Source organism: Spermophilus citellus (assembly GCF_964194105.1).
Source record: "Spermophilus citellus genome assembly, chromosome: 17".
Taxonomy (NCBI): domain Eukaryota; kingdom Metazoa; phylum Chordata; class Mammalia; order Rodentia; family Sciuridae; genus Spermophilus; species Spermophilus citellus.
The window spans coordinates 70,910,468-70,926,525 of NC_138199.1; the positions used below are offsets into that span (position 1 = coordinate 70,910,468).

General features: G+C 38.0%; 1 protein-coding gene across 3 annotated transcripts in view; it reads right to left on the bottom strand.

Moving 5' to 3' along the window:
* VCF1 (VCP nuclear cofactor family member 1) overlaps nucleotides 1-16,058 on the bottom strand; it is a 17,342-nt gene continuing 1,284 nt past the window's right edge. Inside the window, exons 2-4 of one of the 3 annotated variants that reach the window (XM_081271052.1) lie at nucleotides 12,595-12,694; nucleotides 2,920-2,982; nucleotides 1-1,172 (exon numbers count right to left, since the gene is read on the bottom strand). In XM_081271052.1, coding sequence (XP_081127178.1) covers nucleotides 936-1,172; nucleotides 2,920-2,982; nucleotides 12,595-12,694 — 400 coding nt within the window. In that variant the 3' untranslated portion in view covers nucleotides 1-935. The remainder of the gene's footprint in view (nucleotides 1,173-2,919; nucleotides 2,983-12,594; nucleotides 12,695-16,058) is intronic. The other 2 variants (XM_081271053.1, XM_081271054.1) reach the window with 2 other exon arrangements.

A 16,058-nucleotide genomic window follows, 5' to 3' on the forward strand; every position in this document is an offset into this window, starting at 1 on the left:
CTGTCACATTAGGGGTGACTTCAAGCAAAAGTAAATCCTTGTCCAATACTTTGACAGTCTTGTTACTTCAGGTATCAATTTGGGCAGCTTATGTTTCTTCAGTACTTGCATGTGCCTTAATTTTCACCACTGCAAGGGGAATTTTCAGTGAGATCACATAAGCTTCTGATAAAAGTTTGTGAGTAAGACAGTCATTACTACTCCTTGACTTTTGGAACTGTGCAGTAGAGTCTGGGATGCAGACTCTGAAAGGAATATTGGTACAGAGTTAACCTGGGTACACAAGGACATCCTCCCTAGAAATACAATTATATAACAGAGAAGAGACTATTACTAGGGAGGGCGCTTCACTTCCACAGTCTAAACTGGATGGATCCGATTATTCTCCTGTTACAACAGACTACTTTCCACAGAACATGTACATACTAAGAGGTAGTATGGCAGTTAATTTCAGTGCAAGACTGAATCAAGCTTACTATATTTTGGGGAAGAAAAAAAAAATACCCTTGTGTTTTTTCATGGAAACTAGATACTCTTTACTAGTTTATTGAATTAAAAAATTGAAGATCCCGCATTTTTAAAAGGCCCTTTACATAAAGTAGAACTTCTAATTGATAGATTTGAAGATCAGTCTGAACTGGACACACTATGGATGCAACACACAGATGAGATTTCCTCACACCACTTCCTTGACATGGATTTGATACCCTCCCTCAAAAGAATTCTATAAAAAAATTGCTTCAAAGCCCCTTTGAAATTGCAATAGTGCAGCAAAACCACAAGTAAACAATTGCCTGTTAACCTGTTATTTCAAATATAGACTGAAAAGCCAACAGGCATTTTTTGTGTGCAATTTTTTTAAAACAAATTGTAAGTTGAAATATCAAATCTGCACAGCGCTGTCCCTTCACAGAAGGCAAGAAACTGCCCACGCATCATGTCGGAGGCCGTCCTCGGTGCTGTAGGCTGTGAAAGTGGGCCTCCTTCAGGGTCTGGTTGATGTGGAAGTAAGGGCCTTGGCACAGTGCAGACTGCTCAGGCATGGGCTGAGGGGTATTGGGGCTGGATCCGGGCATGACCTGGCTTAGGCTGCCCTCTGGCCCGCTGGCCCTGTCAGGGCTGTTGATGCTGCTACTGCTGCTGCTGCTCCCACCACTGTCACTGCTTGAAGACTGAAAGGAAATGGAAGAGCCAGGGTTAGCATACACTTGTTCCTGCATAAGAGCTTTACTGCCCATGCCCTATTAAGAGTTTTCTTCCCATTCAGCTCCAAGAGTATTGGCATGAGCACATAACTCGGCTTTCAGGTTCATAAAGATAAAGCCATTCACCTAAGACACTGTATTCTATCCTCACAACAGCCTTGCTGTAAAGTGAGATAGATCACCCCTGTGACACAGCCCTGGAAGACGGTGCATCCAGATTCAAGCACAGACCTTCCGACTCCACATCCTTTAATTACTTTTTGGGGGGGAGGTGGGGGGGTAGTACTGGCTATTGAACCCAAGGCATTCTATCACTGAGCTACATCCCTAGCTCTTTTCAATTTTTATGAGACAGTCTGGCTAAGTTTTCCAGGCTGGCCTGGAATTTGCAATCCTCCCTGCCTCAGCCTCCCAAGCAGCTGGCATACACCACCATGTCCAGTTCTTCAATTATATCTTTATTCCTTTACATAGATCTTCTCTGCTTTTACCATTCATTCCAATAACCAAAGAAAGAAGTTCTCAGCCTACAAGGAGAAGTATCAGTCATTGGTACAGGGTATAAAAAAGAAAAATGAAAAAAGTAGGGGTCCCCTATTACTAATGAGATGGGTTCTGGGCACAAGTGCACAAGATAAACTATGCCAATTTTGCGATCATCTCATCCAGATACAATGGTGTTCTACAACCACTCAGGATACAAAATATACTTCTTATAAAGTTATATTGGCATTTTTGCACAGTATGCATATGTATACGTACAAGCACGCTAAATTTTCAACAAAAATAAATTTTCATCAAAAATAACATGACTTAAGTGTTTTAATCATATTGAAGACACTCAGAAGTCCCTGGATCAAAGTCAACTCACTCTGATATGCCCACCTCTGACAGTAGGACTTAAATGGAAGGTAGTGCCAAGGATCCATTTCAGAATTATGGCATTTTACAATTTGCATTTGTATGTTAACATGGTGTTTGAATATGCCCTGCTTAGCAATTCCTTTCCCTAATTACCTGAACTATACTAGAACTAATCAATTACAAGAAAATTATGATTCTAATAATGATCCGATACAAAGATTGTTTTTAACTTGGCCCTTTGATAAACTCAACTTTACCCTTAGACAAAGACACTGGTTTTGAAATATCTGCTTATAACTATAAAATATATACATAAAGTACTTTCGAAAACAAATCATATGAGTTACACTAGAATGGAAGGATTAGTTACTTATTTTTTCCATCCTTTACTATAACTTTTTTGTAATGTGATTATTAAATGTTCATTATAAAAATAGTACATACATATACATGTGTGTGCACATTTAATTTATGTCAGTATCACTTTTATTTGGGGGGGGGGATTTGCTGGGGATTGAATTCAAGAACACTTGTCCACTGAGCTACATCCCCAGTCATTTTCATTTCTTATTTTCAGACAGGGTCTCACCAATTTGCCAAGGCAGGCCTTGAACTTGTTATCCTCCTGTCTCAGCCTTCCAAGTTGCTGGGATTACAAACATGTGCCACCATGTCCAGTTTGTGCCATAATCACTTTTGAAGTCAAAAGCCAATTCGAAAAAAAATTTTACTCTACAAAGACCTCTCCTAACCTAGTATAACAACCTAGGATGGCCACATACCCCTTAGGAAACTCAGGAATGAATAGGTCATTCATTGAATAGGTCACTACACTGGATCAGAAACCCACCGCACAGAACGCTTTGCTTCCTCTTAGTCTGTTTTCTTTACTGTTTTTCGTTACAGGTACTGTCTGAAAATTAAGGCAAGAACTAGAATCAGTTTGAAGGAAGTCAAATTTTTATCTCACATTATATTTACTTCACACTACAGAAGCAAAGTACTACTTAGAAAAGTAAAAATTCTTTAAAATAAACCACTGAAAAGATCCTTATAGAGTAACTACTTAAAAAGAGGCTAAGTATACTTGAAATTTGTATTTCATTTTTAAAAAATCTTAAAATTTTATAGTGACATGTATAAGAAGTGTTTATTGTAGCCTTATTTATAATAGCTAAAAACTGGAAACCACCCCAAATATCTAACAATAGGGGATTGGTTAAATTTTAATACATCCATTATATACATACATACTACGGAATTATATCCAGCATTAACAATGATGGTAGAAATAAACGTGTTATAACACAAAAGAGTCTCAACATTTTTTATATCTGTTTTTAGTATATGTCAGCTGGTTTTTAAAAGCTTTTCTTTTTTAATGTATACCCATGTGCATGCCTATCACAAACAGTATGGAAGGATGTATGTAACAAAGCATTTAGAACTGGATCTTCTATTTTTAATTTATTTTCTACAAAAAAAAAAAGTAATTTGAGGACAAAATTTGATCGTGAGCAAGTGAACTAAATGCTACTACATCTTACTTACATCTTAAGACTGAGACTCTTTAGGAAGATTGGTTTATCCCCCTAACTAAAGAACTTCTAAAGCTTTCTGGCAGTGATGACTCCTCAGGAGAACATGTCTCTTGCAAAGGATCTTCTTCATCCCTCATCTTGAGAAGAGGCAAACAGCTCCACCAGAGCAAAGCCCCGTGTCCCCCTTCATGGAGGTGAAAGGCCCAAGATGCTAAAAGCCATTTATGCCCATTTAGCCATGCATATATGGTAGTTCTGTATGGTGGATGCTCTTGTTCTCTGCCAGCCTACAGGAAAAACAAGGCTTCCAGAAGGATGTGGCTTTAGACATGCATCACTAAAAGTAACCTCAATCAAGAAGAACAGAAAGCCATTCCAACACACACATTTCAGATACTATCTTTAAAATAAAAAATAAAAAAATAAATACGTGTCTCTCGAAGGCACTCAGCTTTTTCTGCCAGCTCAGTCCAGGGTTCTCACTATGGGAGAGGCTTTGGGAATACCTCACAGTCTACAGATGGGCCAGGATTTTTCAAATTGGGGGTGAAACACATTGGTAGATACAACCAGGCTAAAGGAAGAACACAGTACAACCTGGTAAGCATAACTCCTCCGTGAAGGCTTTCTTCAATGATTCACAAATATAATTGTTACGTATTCAGTCACAAAATACAGCACTTTTCAATGGGACAAGGCTGAAAAAGTTTGAAAATTATAGTAATTGATCTTGGAACACTGTGGAAAAAGTGGTCTGCTTTATGGGAAAAAGAAAAGAACATTTACTTTTAACCTCAAAGGCATTAACACTGAATTTGAAGTTTCTATTAGTGCCTTAAAGGCATACACAAAGGCAAAATGGTTTTATCATCTAAAACAAAAAAACTTGAACTAGGAAAAAAATCAGACTGCTCTCACCTGATGATGCTTTTTAATATCAGATTGCTTGAGATGGATGGTATCAGATAGTGTGTGGTCCTGAAAGTTAAACTGCTATCTTAGCATTATAAAGCTCATTGACTAGGGTATTTTCACGAGAAATTCATATTACCAATCAAAAGAGAATAAGGTCATAATGTGTGAAATAATAGACACTTGCAAATTCATGAACATAAGCAAATAAGTTGATGAAAACTCTGACCAAAAACCTCCCCATACAATATACAAAAGCAACTCAAAAGAGTGCTGTTTTGAAGATCTGTTTAAAAAGGGGAAGATTCTACATTATCTTAGGCAACAATAAAGTCTACCATAATCTTTTAAATGCAGATACCTGGGAGAGACCCACAAAAAAACAAACCAAAAAACTGTCCTCACAGTCCACTGTGGAATCACCTTTGGCTGAAGTGTACATGCCAGGTCCCACTGTAAGACCACACCTGGTCAACGGCAGGGCACAAACGGTTCTCATGTCCAACCTCTGTTCACAAGGTCTAACAGGTTCACAAGGAGGCATTTCACTGGGGCTGCTCAATCATTCAGTTAATATTTGCTGAACTTGATCAAGAAGAAAATGGTGCCAGTGCATCCACTGATAACCACAGTCCAAGACCACCAAAGTGAAAGAATTCCAACAATGGGGAGAGGTTCCTACGTGAATGGTATGTGTAGGGCCTAGAAGGATGAGGAAGACTTTATAGGCAGGAAATGATAAACTGGAGAACAAGAGCAAAGTCAAAAGAGGAGTATTCTGGAGAGGAAGATCTAATAGTGTGGTGTGACTGGGCTCACAGCAGGAGTTGGTGAGAGAAACATAACCAAATGGCAAGACTCCTGGAATCTGCATGCAGAATTTCTAAGCAAATAAGCCACACTCAGGTTTAATCTTGGGGGGTAAGGACTCCAGGGATCTGTGTGTGAGAGATGAGGTGAAGGAGACAGAAAAGAGCCCCACTGGGAGATTTCCTCACACAGCAGGAGGCAGGCCTGAGCCACTGTGGGAATGTAAAGTCTATGTGCCACACCCAGAGGAGGATGGGAGGGACTGCAGAAGGAAACTTCCAGCTGACCTGGAGGACCCAGAACATGCATGGCTAATAGCAGCTGCTCAGTACACATCTGCTCAATGGAAAGACCACTGGCGAACCTCGTGTAAAAAAGGAGCCGCCGAGGAGGAAGCCAGGCGCAGAGAAGGAGGGCAGGCTGATGAGAAAGTACCCTCATGGCTGTGGACAACACAGCCGGCAGGGGGTAATGCTGGAGAAGAGAGGAAGCTGAGGAGAAAATGAGGCAAAGAGAAGAATTAGGAAGGAAAAAGAGCACCTCAGTAGGCCCGTGAAATAACCAGTGGATAAGAAGAACCTGAGAAGTGTCAGCAAGGCCCTCAGGAGGCAGAAGGACAGAAAAGCGTAGGCTGTGAAGCAGAGGTCAGAAGCTGAAGCAGTTCATTTTCTCAGGCCACAGCCTCACATTATTCACCAAAGATAAAGAACTCCTGGTGTGGCAGTAAGGCCTGCCTTTGATTTTATTTTTCTAGGGTGTGAAGTCAGTTCAAAAGAGAACCCATTTATGCCCATGGCAGAAACCAAATACCTCTAAAGACTATTTTTCCTAATAATCTTTAGAAAGCTGCCCAGGCAGGAATACTAACAGTTAAAATCTCTCTACTTTGTAAAAACAGAACCAGAATGTATGTATGAGTATATTTATTATCTAGAACCATATTTTCTCCTCTTAATCAGAAAAGCAGATCAACATTAATATTTTTATTTTCGTCCACCTCCATTTTCCCATTCACTGGTGCTCTTAATTTACATGAGTCTCAAAAGAAAAAAAGAAAGAAATCTTACTCACAGAATATACTCTCTGGAATCATGATGAGGCTCATTTTCATTCTAGGGCAACTGCAGGATCTGAACTAAATGAGAGAGACAATCCTAGACAAGTCTATTAAAGCATGTGCAAGTGCCCAATAATTTCAGAAAGCTCAAGGTTTGCTCACACTAGTGAGATCATAAGATTCCAAATTAATTCAGTGGATTAATTAAAACCACTTTCTAAATTCAGGTGATGGGGTCCTTCCAGCATTGCCAGAGTGACTTGACTCAGGAGCTGAAGAGTACATTTTGTGCTCACTGTTTCACAGCTCACAAAAAAAAGAAGAAACACTGCAGTGAATACAGATTCCTCTGCATTGTAGTATTACTTTTTCTACTATATTTGGCTTATGAAGGAGGTTAACAATGGAAGAAATGAAGAATGAAGCTGAGACCACTTCCAAGGTTTCTATGCCCCTCTAGGTTAAGTATCCTGTGTTTAATGAGCTAGAAAGAATACATTTGTCTGCATCTCAGACATCGAAAGCCACTTCCTTAAGGCTGAAAAAGAAAATCCAGGTTTCACACAAGATACCACTATGAAAATTTTAGAGAAAAAAAAAAAGTATAGACATTAACTTCATGGAGACCCTTCTTCATATGGCAGCTAATGATGGAGAAAAGTATATGACTGAATGACCAAGCCAGAATTCCAGACCAAAATTAAAAGGCAGAAGCACTTAAGTAGATTCTCAGTAAGCTCCCAGATGAGACCAGTGACAGAGCAAGGTTTCTGCAATCAATGATATAGCTAGTGCAACAGAAGAACTTCTCAATCCAGTAAAAAATGTCTTCAAGAAACATCAATAGCAGAACTGCAGGGCACCTGAACGCCAAAAGAAAAAAATCTGTAATGTACTCCAAAAGTTGCAATGATACTCTAAAAACATGTAAAGGTACCAAGGCAATAAATGTATTCATAAGTGCCACTAGTTCATCAAACCAACTTGATACTTTAGGATCTTCAAAACTATGGCCTGAGAATTATATGCCAAGAGATGTCCTTCTCAATGGCAGTATTAAACTGCCTTTATCTACTTTAAAGTTTGACTGTATCAAGTATCAGTCCCACCTAAAGGGATCTAATCCAGGATGCTGAATAGGATCATTATCATCTGACTTTATTTTTGTAAACTATAGCTTAATCATAACCTCACACTGAACATTTCACATCACTTTTGCTATTATCATTCTTTTAAGAATTAAAAGCCAGGGGCTGGGGATGTGGCTCAAGTGGTAGCGCGCTCGCCTGGCATGCGTGCGGCCCGGGTTCGATCCTCAGCACCACATACCAACAAAGATGTTGTGTCCGCCGAGAACTAAAAAATAAATATTAAAAATTCTCTCTCTCTCTCTCTCTCTCTCTCTCTCTCTCTCCTCTCTCACTCTCTCTAAAAAAAAAAAATAAATAAAGTGTTTTTTTTTAAAAAAAAAAAAAGAATTAAAAGCCAAAAAAATTTACATCTTAATATGGCACTATATAACATTCCTTAAAGGAACTGTAACTGGCATTCGTTTCTAGCATTTTAACTTGAAAGCAATAAACTTCGAGATAATGTATTAATATTTGATGACAAATATTGTTTACATATATTTGCCAACAGTTTATATTAAATACTGCTTTACTTGAAAAAGATGCGTGTGTGTGTGTGTGTGTGTGTGTGTGTGTGTGAACAGAAGGCCGAGATAACTTGGTATAATGTCTAAAGAACTCCTAATGAGAACTTAATAACAGTTTATCAAAAATAAAGCCACAAGCCAGGCGCAGTGGAGCAAGCCTGTAATCCCAGTGGCTTGGGATTCAGTGGCAAAGCACTAAGCAACTCAATGAGACCCTATCTCTAAATAAAATAAAAAATAGGGCTGAGGATGTGGCTCAGTGGTTGAGTGCCCTTGAGTTCCATCCCCAGTACCCCCTCCTCAAAAAATAAATAAGCAACAAGAATTTCTACATTTTGTCCTTAATCACTTTCAGCAAAAAGTAGTCAATGGAAATGCTCGTTAGTCATTACAGGGGAAGTACTGAATATTTTTAAGAAACTTCTAAGAGATGACAGTTTACAGTATCTTCAAACAATGCCCCTTTTTGAACTGTGTAACATTTTAGATTTTTACTTCAAAAATTAAATATTTCTGGTATGCTGGTCCCTAATAAGCTTTGCACATTTCTTTTTTCAAACATAGCCACAATTAACGATAATTTAAAACTATATCAATAATTGGTTTGAAATTGTCATGTTTATACTATATATACTCTTCAATTATGTACACTTTTGTTTCACCATAGAGAAGTTTTAAGGAAATTATGTATCAAATATTCATATTATATGACTTCATTTTCAAGTATAAAATAAAGGGGAAAAAATCAGAATCCCAATGGCTTAGGAGGCTGAGGCAGGAGGATGGCAAGTTCAAAGCCAGCCTCGGCAAATGCAAGGCACTAAGCAACTCAGTGAGACCCTGTCTCTAAATAGAATACACAATAGAGCTGGGGATGTGGCTCAGTGGTCAATGTCAAGTGCCCCCGAGTTCAATTCCCAGTATCAAAAAAGAAAAAAAAATAGTAGTACTTTTTATAAAGCATATATCTAATTATCAGAAGCCAGATAATACATGGAAACTGCTAATGTCATTTGTAGATAAAGACATTAAAACTGAAGGCAAAGAACCTTCCTCCTACTATGCATAAAGATACAATTCCAACTGCAAAGGGTAGCCTCTAAGAGAACAAATACGACTAAGTAAAATCTAGCCAGTTTCTACCCATCTCAAGAGCTCCTCAAGATAAGACAATACTGCAACCTTTATCTAGGACCCACTGGGAAGTCCCAAATTGACAAATCATTTTACTTCTTGCTCACCAAGGAAAACCAAGCCTAACTTAGGCTAACACGATTCATCTGGAATGATTTAACAACAACAAAAAATTAATAATATACTGGTAGCAAATTATACCTCAATTAAAAAAACAGTATCCTAAGGCTTGTTCCTAAACTTAAAATTCAGGGGCTTAGGATATAGCTCAGTTGGCAGAATGCTTGCCTTACATGCACAAGGCCCTGGGTTCAATCCCCAGCACCATCAAAATAAATAAATAAATAAATAAATCAGTCTTAAAGCACCAACTAGAGTTTGGAGAAAAAAAACCTAATTTCTTCTTTGCTTTTTTTGGATAGAAATCTAAAAATGCTTTCCAACCAATGCTATACCAAGGCACTTACTTGGAAAAATACTTAGGGGAACCAGGTATGGGACACACACCTGTAATCCCAGCTATGAGAAGCTGAGGCAGGAGGTTCATAAATTCCAGGGCAGCCTGGGCAACTTATTGAGACCCTATCTCAAAAAATATTTTTTAAAAAGGCTAGGGGGGAGTGTAATTGGGGATTTAGCTCAGTGGTAGAGCATACCTGGGTTCAATCCCTGGTAGCACAAGAAAGAAAAGATGGAGGAAAATGATTCTTCTGTTGCTATGATTCAAAAGGAGCCTGGGACCTGGCTTCCCGGATGTGTCTCCATCTTCTGTGAGGTAGCACACACCATCTTTAGGAGCAAGAGGCTCTACTGTCAAGCCCCAGGGCCCAGCTCCTTCTCCACCTCTTACTGAACGGGTATCTTTGGGCAAGTGACTATTTTTCTGTGCCCCAATTTTTCCATCAGGAAAGTGGAAATTTTTTCTTCTCCTACTAAAATGGGAGGAAGAAAATATACAGAGTCTCTCTGGACCTAACTAACATGACAAATCACTTCACATTTTTGATCCACACAACATCCAGGAAAGAGGAACTCTCTCCAACTTACAGATAACAGAGTTCCTTATGACACACTTCAACATAAGCCAAACTTTCCCAGTATCTGCCAATATTATTACATTTAGGGGAGAAAAGTAACTTTCAGAAAATTAGTTACAAGTAACAATTTTAAATCTTTCTTAGTTTTTAAACAAATTCCTCCCAAATAAACATTCAAGTTATAAGAAAACAAATTTTAGAATTAAGTTATTTCAGGAAAGGCACAAGGAATAGCTCCTCTTAATCTGAGTTTGTCTAAGGAAAACTGGCCCCAGCTGAGAATTAAAAGTAACCCTTTTATTAATAATGTTAATAATACTTTAATATATAAATTATTAACAAAATTAATAACATTACTTTCCCTTTTAATTACATAATTGTCAAAAAGGAGCCAAATACCTCTAAACTTGTTTTTGTGCTACAAACATATGACTCTATTCCAGGGTTGGAGATGCAGCTCAGTGGTGGAGCACTTGTCTAGAAGGTATGAGGCCCTGGGTTCAATCCCCAGTACTGCAAAAAAATAAAAAGAACCTATTGCAGGAGAGAAACCTCAATGATTCAGGGCTTAACTTTCCATCTTAAGAGATTCCCCTGCCTTTTGCCTCTCCAGCTCTCACCCAGTTCATTTACCCTCACTCCATATTAATGCCATCACTGAGGCAGCACTGACAAATGCTCAGTCAGAGAATCTGGACCTAATGACTACAATACCCCATGAGCTGACCCTGACCACCAGAGGGATCAGATAAAAACCACCTTACAGACCTTAAATCATAATGAAGATGATCTACTTCATACTGTAGAGAAATGATCACAGAGGGGTTCGACAGCTCAATGTCTTTAGACAACTTAGAACAAGATACATGATCCAAGAGGTTAACGAACAACACACTGTTTTCTTCTGAGACTGATGTATAGATCTTAGAATTGAGTGAAGGCCATTTTCTACAAGACCAAAAACAATAACAACAACAAAACTAACCCGAATGTGTCTGGTTCAGTTAAAATAACTGAAATGTTTAATGTAAAAAAAACAAAAAGATGGTCATTTCTCTGTTCTCAGTCATCAAAACTACAGACAGAGGGAAATGATTAATACACAAAGAGTTAGACCTTCTACTCCCTGGAACCAAAGTGAACATCAGACAGCAGAGTTTACATACAGATCTAGGAAAGAAATACCGATGCTATAGACAGTCATCTCTGTCTACATCTCCCTCAATGATAGTCCCACAAATCAAAAGAGTAATGGAAACTCCGTCACTGTTCAACAGTTCTACCATAAGATGTTCATAGCAGCCTCTAATCTTTGGTCTTCTTTCATTCCTGAGATCCCCCAACTATCACTTTGAATGAAAGCTCAATTACTTTTCTATTAATCATAAAAAATAAAATAAAAAAAGCAGGTAAGATTTTAAAAGAGACAAAAAAGGCTATGGGAACAAGTCTCCACAGAAGGAAGATTCTCATCTCAACTTGTTTGTTAATTGTTCTTACATGAGAGTAACTGATTTTCCCCTTTGGGAGAGTGACTTTGGACTGCTGGTAAGGAAAGAGGATATAGGCCTAATCTTGTTACTGGGAACTAATTAAAGTATAATTCATTCTAGTGTGAGAATTCCACTAGAAAGTACAAGGCTGTGATTTAGGACTCTGTCATTATGGCATTTCTCCCTTAATGTGACAACTGTTAAGGCTCAAAAGTTTTAGGGGCATAATTTATGTTAACACAGTTTTATGTTAACATTGGCTTTCTTTCCCCACCATAGAGTAGACTTCTAATCACACAAAACATTCTCTCCATTGTGCATACTGAAGCATTCTTTCAGGAAACTGAAGTCATAGAAAACTTCAAGAGTACTTCCCTCCATCCAAACCCCCCTCCACCTGATGGACCAAGTTCTTTCTAGAACATAATGAAAAGTAAAAACACTTCAAAATGGCATCTTGCATACATAATATATCTTCCATACATCTTACATAATCTGCACACTTAAAGTCTCTAGTGAATTCAAGCAACAAAATATAGCTATCGTAAGGACAATTACTGGTTGCTGAACTATAAAATAAGTGTTTAAAGATAGGTTTTCAAAGGTCCATTACACTTCTATAAATACTTATGTGGGGTGTGTATGTTGGGGGGGGGGAGGGAGAATACATGCAAAAGCATATACTGCTTTGCTGGGAAGAGAGTAAATAATTTCCTCAAAGGGGCCATGACTCAAATAAGAAGAAAAAGAGTTTAAACCACTTCAATTAAATAAGATTGCTTTTGTTCTCTGAATAAATTAATTTCTTTTAATTACATAACATAAACTGGGTTATTTAGCTTAAGCAGCGAAAACAACCCAGAGTCTATGACCACATTTCCTACCTCTGTGTCCCAGGAATCCTGAAAAACAGGGTTTCTACTACTCCTTTTGGTCTGGGGGGGAAGATGGTTATCTTCTTCATTGCCATTCCTTCTTCTTTTCCTGAAATTAAAATACAAGGAAGAGAAAGAAAAATCCAACAATTGATCTTTTACACTTAAACATGACAACATATAAATTTGCCCTGTTGCCTGAGAGAATTTACCACATGATATCCCAAAAGGTAGAAACTGGAAGTATTACCATCACTGGGCCCTAAGAGCAAAAATATAAAGCAGCAGCAGCACAAGCTTAAATTAGTAAGACTAATTTCTAAACAGAAGCCTGACAACTTCCAAAGTCTGCTGGGAACACAATAAGAAGAGGTTAATGACTAAGCTTTCAAACTCCAAGTTTTCTTCTTTCCATGTTCTCTGAAATGACAATTTCAAATTACCTAACTTTACTTCCTTCCATATGACAACATTGAAGAGATGAGTGGCTGCTTTTGACTATTTGCCCAGAAAATCCTTATTAAAAATGGTGCCACACAGGAATATCACAGATTCATGGCAGCCTCTGATCTTTAGTTTTCTGCATCCCTGACTTCCCCCAATTATCACACTAAACAAAACCTCTGTGCCCTCTGGAGGATTTGAATACTCTTCTGGGCAATCACTAGGGGAGCAACTCTTAGCCACGTTGGCCTGGCTGGTCTGGCCAAGCTCTATTATGATATAACAGTCACTGCACTTTACTAGGTTGTTGCTTTGAGACCACAGTATCAGCTGCTTAAAATTTGCGGGTTTGAAGAAAACTCATCTTTTTCAGGCAAGTGCTCCTAGATATATGAGACAAAAATAGCATGGACTCTATGCAAGAATTAAGTGCTGTCAAAAGATTTCTAAACCCTAACCCCAATAGTACAGTCCTATATGGTAATCTCTAACCATGTAGTTCTTTAAACTTAAATAAAATTAAAAATCCAGTTCCCAGGTCACACTACATTTCTAGTACAAAATGGCCATGTGTAGTCAATGTCTCTTGCACTGAACACACAGATGGAGGATGTTCCCTTTGCTGCAGAAAGCTCTGTTGGGTAGGATCTGCTAGAGGTCACATATACAACACGCAGCATATATTATGAAGAAAATATATTCTAATTTTAGTTATTAATGCTTAAACGTTCTGTGTGTGTGTGTGTGTGTGTGTGTGTGTGTGTGTGTATGGTACTGGGGATTGAACCCAGGGTCTTATACAAGCAAGGCAAACACTCCACCAACTGAGCTACATCCCCAACCCTCAAATTTCTATAGTTAACAGATAAGAGGCTAGTAAGAGAGAGGAAAACTGCTTTTTGGAAAGTATATGGGGTACAGTATCCTCTATACAATTATCAACTTCATATGAGGGTAGAGTTGGCTTACTATGATGCCCTTGATCCTAAGGTTTTGAGTTGAAATCTGGATGTTGTACAAACTTTATCACTCCCAGCTCAGTTTCCTGTACTCTGCACATTTGAAATACTTCTAACTTTATTAATGATTATGGACCCCAGTGTAGATCTGGAATGATAAGGTGAGTTGTGTGACACTGATTAAGCTTTAAACAACCTGCTACACCGTAGGCTTCACCATTTACCTAATTCTGAGACTCAGTTATTTGTAAAGTAAGACCATATTTAGATTAGATCTTATTTGCATGTTATTTTTTATGTACTTGGAGGTTAAAACTAGATGAAATCCAGATTAATCATTAAATGAATGTCTTATCATCATAAACTTGGACCAGGAAACTTCTACTTTCATAACAACATGATCAGAGAATTTAAGTGGGAATGTGCAGCAGTAGCAAAACATTATCTGCTGGGAGCCAGTTGACACCAAAGAGAAAGTCACTGAATGGCAGGATGCTGTCCCTGAGCGCTGGTTTCATCAGTATGTCAACAGCTGATTATGCTTTGGGTTGCTGACTCACTCTAACCAAACTTATGAGCCTGACTAAAATTTGCCATTTCCTCATTTATAACAGGGGCTGTATCTTTCCAGTGACAAGAATGTCAAGGAGGTTGCATAGAAAAAAAAAAAAGTCTTAAGTAGATGGGCTTTTGAATTTTAACTAAACCCTGGGAAAGCCACATAAATATTCCTGCTTCATAATAGGTTGATTCTCAAAAGTACTAACATTATCTCTCTGGTGTGTGGGTGATCCTCTCCTTCAGGTAGTAAGGGATTAAGAATGAATAGTACCTATTCCTCATTCTCTCTTTCCTAGGCTCTTAGTAGGGTCCATCTTTAAAACATTCTGCTTTCACCAGTCTTGCTAATTGGCAAGATTACTGCTTCATGCTCATCTGTCAGTACGATCAGATTATAGCTTCTCACATTAATGCCATAGACCATGTTATAATTTTGGCAGGCACCCTGTCATTGATTCTATTATCCCCTCACCATCTAGGTATAGATGACTGTTTGGCATCTGTTACTTCACACAATGGCTGATTCTACTACTTTTTGTCATTTTATTTATCTCTAACCTTCCTATCATCTTCTAGGGGCTGAGAAGTAATCTTAGACTATGAGGCTGGGATTCAAACTTTTAAAAAAATAATGTAAAATCTTGTTTCTTTGTGGGACAAGAAACTCTGAGTATATATAGATAAGGATCTTTTTTAAAGTAGGGACTCCTTCACCAGACACCTCTCAATAGTTATCAGCATACTGTGAGGAACAAGTAGGAAAAAGAAAAAATCACCATCTTGGATCAACCCTTCATCTCAAAATCGAGGAAAGAAATACAAAGAAATGAACTGAGTTGGAAATGGTAAGACAGAGCAATGAACTGGCAGAGCTGGTTCATGACCCTCCTTAAATGCAAGATGAAGTGAAAAACAGGCAAGAAAAGCCTGTCAAAAAAAAGATTACTTCTTTTTAAAAAGTTACCATTATAAACATAACCAGATTATTTGTATACATACTAAATAAAATAAATCTACTATCTGGATAAACACATTCAGATTATTTGTGTACAGTACTGGAAAAAAAATTTTTGCAGGAAATTATTTAGACTTCTTCAAATATGTGAGACAACACAAAAAAAGTATCAGAACTACAAACTGGGTTTGGGAAGCAAAAAATATCAGATCAAGCTTATTATATCTTAAGATCCTGTTCCTAATTCTGATGGCATATCTGTGATTGGGCCATAATTTCAATTTGGCCTAATTCAAACGTTTCAACAATCCTATTAATAATTAGCAAGATTACTGCTTCATGCACCTATTGGGACAGATTATACCTTTTGGCATTAATGTCACAGACCAGGTTATAATTTTGGCAGGCACCTTAGATGCTTTATGCCCCACTTGCTACATGACCCAAATTAATAATCCAATGCAGGCTGAGGAGCCCTATGATAACTTCAATGCCATGAAATAAGTGTGTTTCGGAGAAGCGTCCTTTGGAAAGAATGCCAATTACACTCACAG